This window comes from Suricata suricatta, chromosome 9 (genome assembly GCF_006229205.1).
Source record: "Suricata suricatta isolate VVHF042 chromosome 9, meerkat_22Aug2017_6uvM2_HiC, whole genome shotgun sequence".
NCBI classification, from domain to species: Eukaryota; Metazoa; Chordata; class Mammalia; order Carnivora; family Herpestidae; genus Suricata; species Suricata suricatta.
In genome coordinates, this window is record NC_043708.1 from 104,627,717 (window position 1) to 104,644,793 (window position 17,077).

General features: G+C 37.9%; 2 protein-coding genes across 2 annotated transcripts in view; one reads left to right on the forward strand and one right to left on the reverse strand.

The window, feature by feature from the left end:
- The window catches only part of IQCH (IQ motif containing H), a 205,999-nt gene extending 195,666 nt beyond the window's left edge, over positions 1 to 10,333 (forward strand). The window contains exons 20-22 of the mRNA XM_029950214.1: positions 40 to 101; positions 4,899 to 5,007; positions 9,101 to 10,333. Coding sequence (XP_029806074.1) covers positions 40 to 101; positions 4,899 to 5,007; positions 9,101 to 9,217 — 288 coding nt within the window. The 3' untranslated portion in view covers positions 9,218 to 10,333. The remainder of the gene's footprint in view (positions 1 to 39; positions 102 to 4,898; positions 5,008 to 9,100) is intronic.
- AAGAB (alpha and gamma adaptin binding protein) overlaps positions 1 to 17,077 on the reverse strand; it is a 272,788-nt gene that overhangs the window by 247,075 nt on the left and 8,636 nt on the right. The gene's annotated exons all lie outside the window — the stretch shown is intronic.

Here is a 17,077-nt window from a genome sequence, read left to right on the forward strand (position 1 = left end):
AAAATCTTATTTCTTTTTTCCCCAATTCAAATTTTATAGGACAGACAAGGAACTGTTTTTATATTATATGAACACCTGAAAAGAGACAAGTTGGGAATGCTGTGAGTACAAAGTGTGTCTATGAGATGTAATAAGCTAAGAAAATAGACTGTGACAACCAATAAGAATGATACTTCTCATGAATTTTAATCAGCATGCTGATTTACTGGAAGTCTATTTTGTTTTATTTAGATCTTCAAGTATTTCACAAAATGACTCTAGATATGTCAGTGGGGGTTCATAACAATAACTGATTAATTATCCAAAATTGATGGGAAATAGTCTAGTTCCAACAACATATTACACTGAAACACATACACATCGAAGGCACAATAAATCTGATGAGGAACCAGCTCAGACCTCCGTATTTAGCAGGGCAGTTGTCATTCTGGCTTGCTTAGAGAAGTGTTCTGGGGACTTGGTGAAATGCTCCCCCAAAAGGCAGGATCCATAGGCCCTCCTTAGTTCCCATTTCAGACCTGCTATAATCTTCTCAAGATGCATGTTATGTTAAGAAGAACCTTGCTATCACCACTCAGGAGCCTGCTCTGTTTCCTATTTCCTGCAAATTTCTCTCCAGCATATTTTGGAGAGCTAGCAAATTTGTCTTCTGATCTAGGATTCATACTTCTGAGACACAATCTTAATTTCATATCTTGGAATATGGCCATTTGATACCTCTAAGCTATCTTAACTTAATTGGGAAACTGTTTCTGCTCTGTATTTCTCTTCCTTGTGACTTCTATTTCGGTGTAAACACTGTGGCCTCAAATTGAAACACCTATACACACTAAGACCTGGTCTCATCAAAAAGCAAATAAGAGACAATTCCTCTACTAAGCACCGATGTCCTGAGCAGCCTCAGTTCCCCCTAGGTGCTTAGTCCCCTGGAAACTGGTCCCAAGAGCTGCACACTGAAACGGGCAAAGATGTACACAGGATCGCTCTCAATCCCCCTTTCCAAAGTACAGTCCTTTGTTTTACCACAGCAATGTCAGTTATAACAGGCCATCATCTGCGCAATGATATTCAATGTCACCAATCCCTTTGAACTCATGCAAATGTTTTGATTTCCTCCCCTTTAGAGCCAGAAAGGGGCTAACAATTTAATCTAGTGTTTAGTCTTAAATGCCTCTCTTCACTTGGGTGGAGAGCTTGCCAGCTTAGTCATCCCCTCCAGTCCCCACCTTTCCCCAAGGTCCCAAACACATGTAAAATTTACTGGGTCATGGTAGAAGAGTCCCTTCACTGTTTATTTTAGGCTCTCTTCCCCATTCTTTTATCATACTTCCAGGAGAGCAACAGGATGAGACATAACACCCCAACGAGCATACATTCACCTTATCTGCCTGGGCATTCGTGTCCGGGAGAATAGACCCAGGAGAATAGAGCCTGTACATGTGCAGGGGAAGAGTTGCACTTTGCTTCCCGGGTGCCTAGAGATCAGACCAAGGAGCAACCAGCTCACAGCATTAGGGAAGGTCAACTACAGAGTGAAAGGGCATCTGGAGGGCTGGTTGGTGGGGAGCACAACTATTGGAGCTCAAAGAGGATGCTGCTCTTCTTACAGACCCAGATCTTCAAGGGGACAGCTTGAAGAAGGCCTGTCACCAGGTGGCAGGGCTGAGCAGAGGCTGACATGCAGGAGGCAGGACTTGTGTCCTACAACTGACAGGATGAGACAGGGATAGTGTTAATGGGGCAGAGGCAGAGTTCCTGCAGTATGGGCCACAGGAAGACGTTCACATGGGTACTTGTGCACAGAAGAACCAAACAAGAGGACAGCATCAGGGACTTGAGGAGATAAAAAAGATTAATGTGAAAAAGGAAACCTCCAATCATCAAACTGATCCAACAGCAGTTGGTTTGATGCTGAAGCCCACAGAATGAACAATGTAGACTGGTGACCAAGAGGAGCTCACCCAGCCACTCTATACCTGCTCCTGAGATTTCAGGCAGGGATGCCTCGGTGGGCAGGCTACCTTTGGTGGTGGACATAGTCCTGCTGGTGTAGACAGTATTACCACTCACATTTCCTACAGAAAGGGCACCGATGATTGCAATGGGACTCATGAAGACTCTAGAGCCTTGTGCACTGCTTCCGTTTTTCTTTCTCATCCCTTCCTGTAGCCGTAGAACCAGAGAATGTTGGAGCAAAGAAGGACCCTGGGAATTAACTGACTCTCATAGCATACAAAGGAAACTGTGGCTTTGGGTGGGGATGTGGTTTGCCAATGTCACACAGTAGTGTGAATCTGAATCTCCTGAACCTATGTGTGCTTTCCCCATATAGTATGGCTGCCTCGTAGAGAGAAACCTATCATGGAAAAGAGATTCTCAGCATACTATGAAGTGCATTACTACCTGTGCAAATGTGTACCAAGCTTGTTAATTTACTTTTCCTGAGTATTAGGTAGGATTCAAGATTATCCCTGAAATTCTCACTTGCATGCAGCTGAACTTTCTTGAGTGTGCAATAAAAGGGCACATTACAGTTCATACAGAGGAGTTGCACTGACATGTAGTCATGGAGGTTAAGAAAGATGATTTAATAAACAATGACCAGGAGACAGACTTGGTTTTTGAGAACTCATATGGAAAAAAAAGATGAGCAAATACATCTTTGTGTTGTTTGTGTTGATTTTCTCTGAAGCTTTAAGCAGAGGCTTTCCATGAGATGGCTGGACTTTGTCCGGCTTTGTTGCAGTCATCTCCCATCAGGTGAAGAATGTTAGGCACCTCTATAGGAAAGGGCTCCTAGAAGGATGATCTTACAGACCAGAATTTTGTGGTTTGGCTTTGCCAGAATAACTTCATATTGACACCAGTTATAGTGATATATTTCTGGAATGAAATTTCAAGGAAGGATAATGAAGGAAATTCTAGAAATGAATTATTAGAGGAGAGGACTAAGAATCTCTCTAGCTTCTTGATTCCCAACCTGGGGACCATGGATCCAGAAGGCTAAGAAGGGATGATGAGAGGGGCATGAATCCATGTGTGGACCCAGCATCATACACACACACTATAATATTTTAAAGTATGGGTCTCAATCTTTAGTACACACAAGAATCATCTGGGATTCTCAATGAAACTATACATTCCTGGATTCCAAACCCAAATTTTCTGATTTATTGATCTGAAATGGAACCCAGGAATCTGTTTTAAGAAGCAGCCAGGGTTTAATACCTACTGACTCTGTGGCAATGAAATACAAATCACTTTTATATTTATTTATTTACTTATTTTTAAATGTCTATTTATTTTTGAGAGAGAGAGAGAGCAAGCAGGGAGGGGCAGAAGGAGAGGGAGACAGGGAATTTGAAGCAGGCTCTTCACTGACAATGCAGAACCCAAATGGGGTTTAACTCACGAACCATGAGATCATGACCTGAGCTGAACTTTGGAAGCTTAACTGACTTAGCCACCCAGGTGCCCCACGTACAAATCACTTAAAAATTATTGATTCTGGGGCCCATGGCTGGCTCAGTCAGTACAGCATGTGATCTCAGTAAGGGTCATGAGTTCGAGCCCCACATTAGGTGTGAAGCCTACTTACAATAAAATTCAAAAAATTTGTTCTAATAAACAAAAATTAAAATTACTGACTCTGACATTGCCTTTGGCTTTTATAAAAGAAGAGATAGATACTAATGTTCAGTAACTATGAGGGGTAAGGGTCCTTGCCTTTGGGGGCCATAACTCCAAAAGTTTGGAAGCATTAATCCAGTCCAATTCCTTCATTTCAGAAAAAAAAGAAATGAAGACCCAGAGAGCTTAAGTAACTCCCCCCCAAAGTCACACAGCCAGTGGCAGGACAAATGGTCTCCTGTCCTGGGGCCTGGGAAGCTTTCTGCTCCCAGCCTGACCCAATCAGGCTGGAAGGCAGCCATTCCAAAAGTGTTTAAGCCTTGCACTCTAGGATGAGTTATTTTACAGGTAACAATTGGGAAGGAAGTAACCTAAAGATCTTTGATACCAAAAGTCCACAAAATAACTAGAAGAAATACCCTGAAGTTTCATTTCTTTTTAAAAAAAATTTTTTTTAATTTTTGAGAGAGAGAGAGACAGCGCGAGCAGGGGAGGGTCAGAGAGAGGGAGACACAGAATCCGAAGACAGGTTCCAGGTTTTGAGCGGTCACCACAGAGTCCAATGCGGGCTTGAACCCACGAACCATGAAATCATGTCCTGAGCCGAAGTCGGACACTTAACCAACTGAGCCACCCAGAAGCCAGAAGTTTTGTTTCTAAGTTAAAACTTAAAACAGTCTAGTTGTTTGAGAGTGTTCACTGACCATAGGATGGCATGCAAGTTGTCTCCGAAATCTTCTTCAAGTGTGTTCGGTTTTATAAAGACGGCTGTTCAGGAATGGGGCACATTGTCCTAGGAACATGGATGGAGCACTCAGACATAGCAGTAATTATTTGCAGACATGAAATAGAAGATAATCCCCAGACAAAAGTCTCCAGAATAATGAGGTGCAAATATCTCTGTAGACAAGGACATTGTTAGGTATAAATTATACTTAGCAACAATTCTCTTAAACTGATTTCAACAATTTTTTTAAATGAGCTCATACTACTTTCCTAGCTCAGTGGTAGCCTTTCACTAGAAATGACTGAAGCTATTCTTATATTCTGCTAAGTTGATTAATAAAAAATATTTATTGCACAAATCCTCTTTGTTGGCAAGTTAAAATGGAGCCTCATCTTTCATATCTCCCTGAAGATTGCCACCTTGTGAGATTGAAAATACTCATTAAATTCCATCACCAGACAGGCACAAATGAGAGGGTGATTGTTTTTAAGCTTGTGAGGGGAATCGTTGGTAAACTCATTTGTTTGGATATCATTAACAGAACAATCGGTGAGGATCTCCAGGGGGTCCTCATGACCTTTGCTCGAAATCTCTTCATCATCCATCAAGAAATATCAGCACCTAATATGCAAGGCGAGACCAATTTTAAGGTGAGGTGTTAATTAACTAACGATTCTGGTTAATTTCTATACAAGGACTGAAAATACCTCATGCTGTATTGTAAACAAGTGCTAAACCACTTTTTTTTTTATTGTGAAGCAGTACATATCTTATAATGTACAGGGTCAATATTATAAGGTTCCCACTGAACCTGTTAGTTAAATTTAATAGTTTGAAATTTTTTCTTTGAAATATAGTAGGCTTGTTTTAAGTTCCTGCCGGTTCCAAACCTAGTTTACATGACAACAGGGCTTTCTGATATCAGAGGTGAAACTGAAGTGTCACAATGGAACCAAACCAGAGACTGTCACAACCAAAAATCCTGAATGTAATCTACTTACATTTCAGAAAATGCAATGTCTGGCCAAGGATTCCTGGGGAATCCACATTGTACCAGAGTCCTGAGACCTTAGGAAGGATAAAGGATAGAACGGAGAAATAGAAAAAAAAGCCCTTGGCATATACATGGGCCATTTACTCCACTGTTTCTCCAAGTGGAGCAGATATTTCATCACTAACCTTTTTAAGCTTCCAAATGGCCTTTAAAGATGGTCCAGAAAGCTAGTTGTATGTAATTGATTAGAAGTCTCCAAATTCGAGAAACAGGAGTAAGAGCAAGAAAACAGGAGCAAGATCCATACAAGAGTTTTTGAAACACTGGCAGAACAGAGATAAACACTTCATATTGATCACCAAGATCTGCATCTGATTCCCAGCGTGCGCCTTCATCATGACTGAACAGGTCAAGTAACTCAGAGGACTCAATTGGAAACTACATGTGATTGTTCTCTTAAATGGAAAGCCCAACAAACGCTTGCTGTAAAAGTGTAAATTTTGAATGTTTTTTTCCTTGCACTAGGGCCTGGTCTCTTTAATAACAGTAATAATGATGATTCCTCTCCAACGTGATTTTATGAGTTGGAAGAATGACCATTGCTTTTCCCGCAACATGACTGAGAAGACTTGGTGAAAATTGGGCCCGGTGTTGCATCAACTTTCATTGGTCCAAAAGGATCTAGCTCTTCATTTATATTCTAAGTTACTGTCAACTAGCATCGTTTCATCAGTTACTGCTATGTGCAAAATTCTGAGCAATTTAGTCTGCCTGTGGCATGATTAGTTTAGTCTGTCCAAAAATAATAATCAGTGCTACAGATTGAATTATGTCCTCCCCAAATTCAGATGTTGAAATCTTAACCCCCCAGTGTGACGGTATATGGAGAAGGGATCTTTGAGAGGTATTATGTTTAAACAGGGTCAAGAGTGAGCAGTGCCCTTATGAGAGATCAGAGAGTTTGCTTGCTCTCTTGCTCTGTCTCTGCCCCCCAACCACTCTGAGAGAATACAGCAAAAAGGGATGTTTGCCTGCAAGCCAGGAAGAGTGCTCTTCCCAGGAATTAAATTGGCTGGCATCCTGAACTTGTACTTCCCAGACTCCAGGACCATGAGAAATAAGTTTTGTTGTTTAAGCCACTCAGTCTCTTGTTATTTTATTATAGCAGCCTGGGCAGGCTAAGACCACACAGACTTGGTAAACTCTGCACTTGACAAAAATGAAGGCTATTTCTCTGATGTTTACCGGACTTTCAAAATTATCAAAAGTCAAATGTTCTCAAATAGCTTTTAAATACCTCATGGTTTCTAGCCTTCTCAGGTGAGTCAGTGTTACCTCGACTTTTTTGTTTTTACTCTCATTAAAAGGTCCAAAGGTAAAATCTTTAAATCTCAACAAAATAGAAATAATAACAAAAACCTGGAAAGTGAGATAGTTTCATTTTTGGTAATATTTTCTGTCTACTGCCTTAGTGACATTCTAATAAGTATTTTCAGTTTATAAACTAGGATTTACCAAGACTGAATAAAAATGGAAGGTGGTGCAGATAAAGCATTTAACAAAATATAATACCATTTCCTCATAAAAACACTAAACACTATGAGTAAAAGGAAACTTCCTCAATTTGTTAAGGGCATTAGGAGAAACCCATAGCTAACATCATAGTTAATGGTATAAGACTGAAAGTTTTCCACCTAAGATCAGGAGCAAGACAAAGAGTCTGCTTTTACCACTTCATCACTGTATTGCCCTATTCTAGAAAGGGCAATTTAGCAAGAAAAAGAAGTAAAAGGCATCCAGATTGTAAAGAAAGAAGTAAAATGATCTCTATTCTCAACTAACATGATCTTGTATACAGAAAATCCTAAAGAACTCAGAAACAACCTGTTAGAGCTAATAAACTTAAATTTAAGAAGGTTGTAGGACCCAAGATCAGTATACAGATATAAATTATATTTCTATATACTAGAAATCAACAAACCAAAAATATTTTTCAATTTTTTAAAGTTTATTTGTTTATTTTGAGAGAGCGAGAAAGAATTAAGCAGGGCAGGGGTAGAGAGAGGGGGAGAGAATCCCAAGGAGGCTCCATGCTCTCAGCACAGAGCCCAAAGTGGGGCTTGAACTCATGAACCATGAAATCATGACCTACACTGAAACCAAAAGTCAGAGACTTAACCAACTGAACCCCCCAGAGGCCCCCCAAATTATTTTTTAAATTCAATTTACAATAGCATCAAAAGCATAAAATACTTAGGAATAAATGTAACAGAAGAAGTACAAGATCTGTCAATCATAAAAGAAAGAAGACCTATTTTAAATAAATGGAAAGAGACTCTGTGTTCATGGAGTAGAAAACTTAATACTGTTAAGATGACAGTACTCCCCAGCCTAGCTGGCTTTATTGTAGAAATTTGCAAGATGATCCTAAATTTCCTGTGAAAATGCAAAGGATCCAGAATAGTCAAAATAATCTTGAAAGAGAAGAACAATGAGGAATTATGCTTCTCAACTTTAAAACTTAACTACAAAGCTACAGTATTCAAGACAGCGTGGTACTGGCATAAGAGTAGACATAGATCAATGGAATAAACTTGACAGTCCAAAATAAACCCATACATCTATAGTCAATTGATTTTCAACAAGAATCCCAAAACAATTCAATGGGGAAAAAATAGTCTTTTTAACAAATGGTGCTGGAGAAAACATATACACACATACAAATGAAGTTGTACCTCTATTCCACAGCATACATAATAAAATGGATCAAAGACCTATAGCTACAACTATAAAACTCCTAAAGGAATACACAGGTATAAATCTTCATGACCTTTTGGCGAGCGATGCCTTCTTAGAAATGATACCTAAAGTGCAAGGAACCAAGTAAAAATAAGTATTAATAAAATTAATAAAATTCAGCCATAAAAAGGAAATGCAGTTCTGATCCATGCTACAGTACAACAGGAATGAACCTTGAAAAGATTATGATAAGTGAAGAAAGCCAGACACAAAAGGCAACACATTATAGGATTCCATTTATATGAAATGTCCAGAATCAGCCAATCCATAGAAACAGAAAGATTCGTGGTTGTCAGGAGCTAGGGAAGGGGGAAAATAAGGAATGGCTGCTAATGGGCGAAGAGTTTCTATTTGGGATGATGAAAATGTTCTGGAATTACATAGTAATAGTTTCTTCTGAGTATACTAAAAGCTGCTGATTGAACTCTTTATAAGGGTGAATTTTATAGTTTGTGAATACTACCTCAATGAAAAAATAGTGAAAAGGTTGGGGGCATTTTTCTGCCCAATGAAAAAAAAATGCAGCAATGGAAATAAGTGTTCCTATTAGACTACTAGGATGACTAGACCCGTGCTTCTCAAATTATCTGTACTGAAGTTTTGTTTTTTCCAACTTATTATGGATCAGTTCTTTTATAAAATACAACAAAAATGAATTACTAGAAAAATGAAATGAAAAAAAATTAAAGATGTATAAAATAGAAGCCAATTTTTGTTTCATTAGATTTAGCAGCCATAAAAATTTCTATGATGGTTGCCTAGTTCTTACTCTCAATTTTTTTACTCATTTCAAGACTGATGACACAATTCGTAGATGGGTGCTTATTGACAGGAATGCTTTAACTAGTCTAAATTATGCTCAACTCCAAAAAGGAGCAAATAATTGGGTGGGAGAAAGAGTTATAAGGGCTCTTTAAGTAGTTAATATTATTTTTATTGTTCATTTACAGACTGCCATTGAGGACATTGAAGCCATTCTAGGAGTAACAGAGGAAAACAAAATGAGATTTGAAGAAGAACTAAAAGAGTCCATAGATACTAAAAACCTCTCTAAACCTGATAAATGAATGATCCTGGAATGTACTGCTGATTTTAGATTTTAATCCAGAATCAAAAAAAAGGCAACACTCCTTTGGCTGTTAGGAATAAAAGTGGGGAGTCAAGTTAGTGCTTTGTTTGCTAGGAGGTGTATCAGAACAGATTCTAATGGAATGCTCTTTTTAAAAAAGTATTTATTAGTGGTCTTATTTTATTTACTAATCTAAAATCTATTTGTGCTTTTACTTGAGAGTGTTGAATAATCCCTTTTTCTGCCTGAACTCAGGAAGGAACAGTCTAAGGAGAAAGTTACAAGTCTTACTGACAACACTTTTGCTTCTACCTCTTCATAAACTTCAGGATTGTGTGCTTTTATTTATCCTTTATGAAGTTTTCTCCTATTTTTTTTTTCTTTTTGGGGGGGAGTACCTTACCTCAGCCATTGAACTCACTTTGCTGGCTGTGAGTCTTTTCCAAGCTCTGGCTAGGATCTCCTCCTATTTCTAATAGTAGTTTGTCTTCTGCATTTAAAAAATTAAATAAAGGCTTAATCGTTGCTATTTAGCAAAACACAAAGGGTTTTTTCCCCCAAGAAAATTACATTTACATGGATTTTTTAAGTGACCCTTTATTATTCATTGTAATTTTTTTGTACCTAGCCACTATTGTTTGTTGCCATTTCTCAAAAAGTTAGGCAAGCCAACATCTAGTTAACCAAAGCATCAGAATTTATCTAGGTGGCAGTATCTGCTCTTAGTAACTTGAGCCCTCTAGCTTGAATGAACATTTGTAATCCCTAAGTCTCCATTTAATACAGCAGTAGGATTTTTACAATAGTAATCCAACAGTGCCTGTTAAAGTGCAAATTGTTAAAATTATGCAGCACTGACACTCTCTGCATTTGCTTCACAGTTGTTCGAAATATTTCAGTTATCATCCAGGTTTACTGAAGGGTGAAATATGCAAGTCACAACACCAAAATCACAGACTTGTTTTAAAGAATAACCTTTATACCTTTAAAAATATTTGAATGTATGGGGGAAACAAGGAGCATTTTTTATGTATGGAATTTCAATAATGTTTAGCTGTGCCGCAGCCACAAGCTAAGAGCTCCTGCAATAAAGTCAACATTTTTGTGTGTGTCAGCTTTTGTTTCTGCTATGGTTGGAAATACATGAATTAGCCAGGTTTCCTGCCTGTGCTAGGTATGACGATGACCTCTTTTTCTTGCCAGATCATTCTAATCCATATGAGGGGCCCATTGTCCAGACACTTGACGGATAGGAAGTACTACATGCCCATTAGTGTCTCGCCTCCACTGAAGCCAGAGCAACATAAGGTCCAAGAGACTCATTAGTTCACTGGCACAATCGAGTCCTGAGCGAAAATGAAACCCTCTGTCTCCTTATGGCTCTCATCTGCTCTGGACTTTAAAAGAAAACTGTCTCTGTTTTGTTCAGCACAGCAGTGGATCTTTCACATGGTGAGAACCCCTCTTAACAGTACAAAACTGTTTAATCTATCAGGGAAGTTTTGTATGTGAATTTTGATTAGCACTCTCAAGCCTCAAGCTGCTGGCAATAGTAAAATGAGTAAATGAGTTCACTCTCCTGTACCTTTTTTTTTGTACCCACTGTGACTGGTATTCTGAAACAATGCACTTTCTCTCTTCGCATCTTTCATTAGCATACACCACAGAACGCCTGTTTCCAAAATCAGGCCTCATATTCAGATTCAGGTCTTCCTAGAAAATGAGTGGGAGTAAGGTTCTCTACCTAAAAAGCTATAGCTTCAAAATGAAAGCAGAAAATTTGGTATGATAAAACAGTCACTTCCAGTAATTAAGTGGAAGAAGCCAGAGGACCAGATGAAATTAGCAAAATGTTTTAATTACAGAACATTTGAAAAGAAGCACAGGCCCATTATCTTTTATATGTAGCAAATATGTAGCTACATATATGTAGCAAAGACACTGTGCTACTGGCAAACTAGGATAAGCTTGGAAAACAATCACATGTATGTGTACAATGTTTCAAGTATCCCAAACATAAATTGAGATGAATTACTGAGCTTTTACTATTCTACATAGAAAAATGAAATATCTGTCAATAAGAGGATGTCCTTTTACATATTATCCATTTTATATTGATTTTAAAGAGACCAAATAGGTAATATTTAATGATAAACAGCTACCTACTTATCTATCTTCCATAACCTACTTCCATTTACCTTTAATGAACACTTAGAAGCTAAGTGTGTACTGTACTAGAAACTTCTTACACATTATTTTATTGCATCTTTCCAACAACCCCATGTGGGTACAGGCTACTACTGTCCTCACTTAACATAAGAGGAAACTGGGCTTTAGTAAGCGTACCTCAGGGCATGTCTCAAGACTAAATGAAATTGAGAATTTGCTCTTTTACCACAAATTCTAGCATCTCGTGTAAATTAGAAAGTTCAGATTCACTTGTGCAAGATCACACAAGGGATTTGCACTTTTTTATAACAAATTCTAGTGTTGCTTAAAGGACAGTTCAACTTATGCTTCTTGCTAATAAACTCAACTTGCACACTTGACAGTATCATGAGGCATTATAATTATGTAATCAAAGAAACCACGAGAAGAGAATGCAGTGTCAGTGGAATTCTCCTATGGTGATGGATCTGGGAGAGTCCAGTGGGGGACTAATGATGGAAAAGGTGCAGGAGAGTTAGGGAGCTGTGAAGTCCTGTTTGCTTGAAAATGGGCCTAAGGTCAAGAAATTGGGTTAAGAAAGGACTTCCAACAAGACAGAGTAACCTGGGAGGAGTCTGGGAGCATTATTTCAGCAATATCATCCTACAACTTGCAAGGATCCTATTGTTTGGATATATATTTATCATAAGTAATGTATTAGTAACCATCTAATAGTTTTAACAATTAATAATCATTTGTATGCATCTGGCACCTTTCTTCTAAATAGCTCAAAGCACTTTACATTTGTTATCTCATTAATTCCCAACACTGTCCCTTTGAGGAAAGTAATAAGTATTTTAACATTTAAATGTTTATCTTTTAGAATTTCTCAAGCATACATTAATTATATTTCCAAAAATGCAAATGTTCATTGGTTTTATTTTACTGTTCCTCTGGCTTTAATGTGCATAACAAATTTGTTCAACTCTTTAAATGTACTAATAAGTAGTAAATCTTATCAGAAAACTGTAAGTTGCCAAGATAATGGGAGGGTGAAATTTGGGATTGCAGGGAGGGGAGTAAAGCATTTGCTGCTTTTCTCACTGGAAAAAGTTTGGTCCAGTCCATTGCAAACGCAGATGAAATGTGCTGTGGATCTTCCAAATCTTTTCTGTATCCCATTCTTTCCAAAAGGTATGCCTCAGCAGGGGAAGGACTCTATCTATCAGCCGGAGCTAGATTGAGCCACTAGGTAGATCTTTGTTTTCATGATGATTGTATCCAAGTAGAGCAGAAACTGGATGAATTCTATCAGGAATTCCATCCCAAAGAGTCACAGAAGAGTAAGGGTCAGAAAGTGGTCTTTCCAGCCTCACTCTCTCTGGGCTGCTCCTACCTTCCTCAATTTTCTAACTAGAAAAATGGCAGATAGTAATACCTGCTCCTTAGGGAAGCAGTAGAGATTAATTGGCCAATGCAGGGAGAGTGTTTCCAAGATGAAACATTCTACATAAATGTTTAAGTATTATTATTGCACTGCTACTTCAAATGCAAGTTCTAACTTTGAAATGTGATTATACACTTTCCTAAAAAACCCTTCATAACCACATATATAGGTTTATTTTTCACTCTAACAATCTAACTCATGGTTGTGAAACTTTATTGCACTTGATGGAGGACCCTGGCTTTTATTAGTTTTAAACTGCTGGTTGCTGGGGTATTTATGTAAATGAGGGAAAGATACCAAGACAGTAAATAATCTGCATGTCCCTGCTGTTTAAAAATCTGTTGGTAGAAACAACTTTTGTTTGGTTATAAGAAGACCCTAAACATAGAACAGAAAAAAATATATAGCTTTGGCATCTATGCATAAAACTGCATTTTGGGTTTAGGTATTTTTTTGACACTGTTTTTTTCCCCCAAGCATTTCTTTGCCTTTCTGTAAAAAGTTTGTTTTACCTCTATGGTTGCTACCATATATATCATATAAATGTACTCGGAAAAGAGAGATCAATGAGTAAAACTACATCTTAAGAATTTTTTAATTTAACAAAATGTTATTAAGTATACCAAATAGCTAATTATAGCTCCCAGAAATAAAGGCCAAACCTAAATTTATTTTAGTCACCTCATAAGGAATGTTATGATGAAATCATGGTCCCATAAACTTGACTACAAAACAGTAGAACTTCCATTGGTTGCAAAATAACTTCAAATTCAAATTCTCATTCATTTAAAGATTCATTCTGCCCTGCTTCCCAGCAGAGGACAAAAAATAACTTACTTTGCAATCACTGAAAAATTTAAAATGATCTAACAACACACAACTTCTGGGTTCCCTTTATAATGAGTTTCCATTCATCTTTTTTACTTTTATTTTTAATTTTTTAAATGTTTATTTATTTTTGAGACAGAGAGACAAAGAGTGAATGGGGTAAAGGCAGAGAGAGAAACACACACACAGAATCTGAGGCAGGCTCCAGGCTCTGAGCTGTCTGCACAGAGCCCAATGTAAAGCTCGAACTCATGAACAGCGAGATCATGACCTAAGCCAGAGATGGACACTTAATTGACTGAGCCATCCTGGTGCCCCAATTTTTAAGTTGAGTATCTATAACCATGTTTCTAAGCCAAAAAATTAGATTCATTTGCAATAGTGAAAAATCAGAAAGGTCTAAACATTCAACAATAAAGTATTACTTTAAAATTATGTAATAGCTATATAAAGGATCTCTATACAGTCATTTATAAAATCATAGGTTACTCTAACTACTGTATGATCTAGCCATTCCACTCCTAGGCATTTATTTATTCAAGAGGGGAAAAAAAGTATATATTCATACAAAGACTTGTTACATGAATCTTTATAGCAACTTTATTTGTAATAGCCAAAAAAACTGGAAACAACCTAAATGTCCATCAACATGTAGATGCATAAATTATGAGACATCCTTACAGTGGAATACTACTCAACAATGAAAAGGAATAAGTTATTGATAAAGTCAAAGACATAAACGAATCTAAATATAATTGTGCTGAATGGAAAAAATCCAGACAAAAAAAGAGTACATATCCATTTACATAATATTCTAAAATATACAAACTATAGTGACAAAAAACAAATCAATCATTGCCTGGAGGTGAGAAGCTAGGGGACAGGTGGTAGGGAGGAAAAGAAAGATTGCAAAGGAACAGAAGGAATTCTGGGGGTGATGGGTAGTTTCACTATGTTGATTGTGAAAATGGTCTCTTGGATGTGTACATATGGCAAACTTACCAAACTGTACACCTTAAATATATGTACACAGTTTGAATGTCAATTATACTTCAAAAAAGCTGTTTTTTTTAAAATCATGAATTAGGAGACTATAAGAAAAATGAAATAACATTTAATTATCCTTTTTTTGAGAGAGAAAGAGAGCAAGAGAGCACATGTGCGAGCAGGGGAGGGGCAAAGGAGAGGGAGAGAGAACCTCAAGCAGGCTCCACACCCAGCACAGAACCCAACTCAACACAGGGCCTGATTTCACCACCGTGACATCACAACCTGAGCTGAAATGAAGAGTCACACACCCTACCGAATGAGCCAAATGACATTAAGAAGCATATTTTTAAACAGCATGAAGACTAGGACTCCAGTTATACCTTTTTAAAAATGTGTACATGTATGTACATACACACATACACTCATGACTCTAAGGAAGTCCCCCCACCACCAAATGTTAACAGTGGTTACTTATTTTTCAATTTTTTAATTAAATTCTGGTTTGTTAACACAGAGTGTAATATTGGTTTCAGAAGTAGAATTTACTGATTCATCACTTATATACAATTCCTAGTCCTCATCACAAGTGGCCTCCTCAGTAACTATCACCCATTTAACCCATCCCCCACCCACCTTCCTCCATCAACCCTCAGTTTGTTCTCTATAGTTAAGAGTCTCTTATGGTTTGCTTCCCTCTCTCCTTTTTCCCCCCCTCCCAATATGTTTGTCTGCTTTGTTTCTTAAATTCCACATATGAGTGAAATCATATGGTATTTGTCTTTCTCTGACTTATTTCACTTAAAATCATGGAGCAAATAAAACAAAAATCTAATTTTGGGGAGTCTGGTAAAGAAAAATATATGGAAGTCTTCACTCTAAGTTCTGCTACCATCTCTGAATCCATCCATATTGCAAATGGCAAGATTTCATTTTTTTAAATTTATTTTTATTTATTTATTTTTAAATAAATAAAATTCATTTATTTTTGAGAGACAGACAGAGACAGATCATGAGCAGGGGAGGGGCAGAGAGAGGGACACACAGAATCAGAAGCAGGCTCCAGGCTCTGAGATGTCACCACAGAGCCCAACGCGGGGCTCAAACCCACGAACTGTGAGATCATGACCTGAGCCAAAGTCAGACACTCAATTGACTGAGCCACCCACATGCCCCAAGATTTCATTCTCTTTGATGGCTGAGTAATATTCCACTGTGTACATACACCATTTCTTCTTTATCCACTCACTGTCAATGGACATTTGGGCTCTTGGTTATTGTTGATAATGCTCCTATAAATATCAAGGTGCATGTACCCTCAAATCTGTATTTTTTAATGTTTTATTTATTTGGGGGGGCAGAGAGAGGGAGACACAGAATCTGAAGCAGGCTCCAGGCTCTGAGCTGTCAGCATAGAGCCTGATGTGGGGTTCAAACTTGGGAATGGCAAGATCATGACCTGAGCCAAAGTAGGATGCTCAACCAACTGAGACACCCAGGCACCCCCAAATCTGTATTTTTGTATCCTTTGGGTAAATACCTGGTAGTACAATACTGGATTGTAGGGTTCTATCTTTAACTTTTTGAGCAACCTCCATACTGTTCTCGAGAGTGTCTATACCAGTTTGCATTCCCACCAACAGTGTAAGAGGGTTAGTTCCCCTTTCTCCACATTCTTGCCAACACCTATTATTTCCTGTGTTGTTAATTTTAGCCATTCTGACAGGTGTGGCATGGTATCTCCTCATGAACAGTGGTTACTTCTAATGGTAGAGTTTCCTTCTTCCTGTATTTTCTATTTTATAATGAACCTTTTTGAATTAATGGAGCAAATAAAACAAAAATCTAATTTTGGGGAGTCTGGTAAAGAAAAATATATGGAAGTCTTCACTATAAGTTCTGCTATGAAAAGTGAGAATGAGGGGGCCTAGTGGTTCAGTCAGTTGAGCGTCTGACTCTTGATTTCAGCTCAGGTTATGATCCCAGTGTCATGAGATAGAGCCTCACATTGGGCTCTGAGCTGAGCATGGAGCTTGCTTAGGATTCTCTCTCCCCCTCTTCCCTGCTCACTCATTCTCTATTAAATTTTTTAAAAAGTGATAATGAACTTAGGGACACGAAGTGGAAATGTTACAACCGCTTCACTCCTTCAAGCTCCCAAAGCTATCACCAGATAGTAATGGCAGGTTCCCTAGCATCATGGATTGAAAGTTTTATTCTAAGTTTAATATTCTTAGTCTGAATATTCTAGAATTCTACACCAGACCATGCCTTTAGTACTGTAACTGCTCATGCAAACAGAGATGCATGTAGGGTAAGTGCTTCTCTTCAACTGCAAATATGTGTAGGGACACAACTTATTAGGTGACATTTTTAGTTTTTCTAAATGTGCATAGAATATACAGAAGCACATACACACGTGTGTGCACAAAACATTTTCTTTAGATT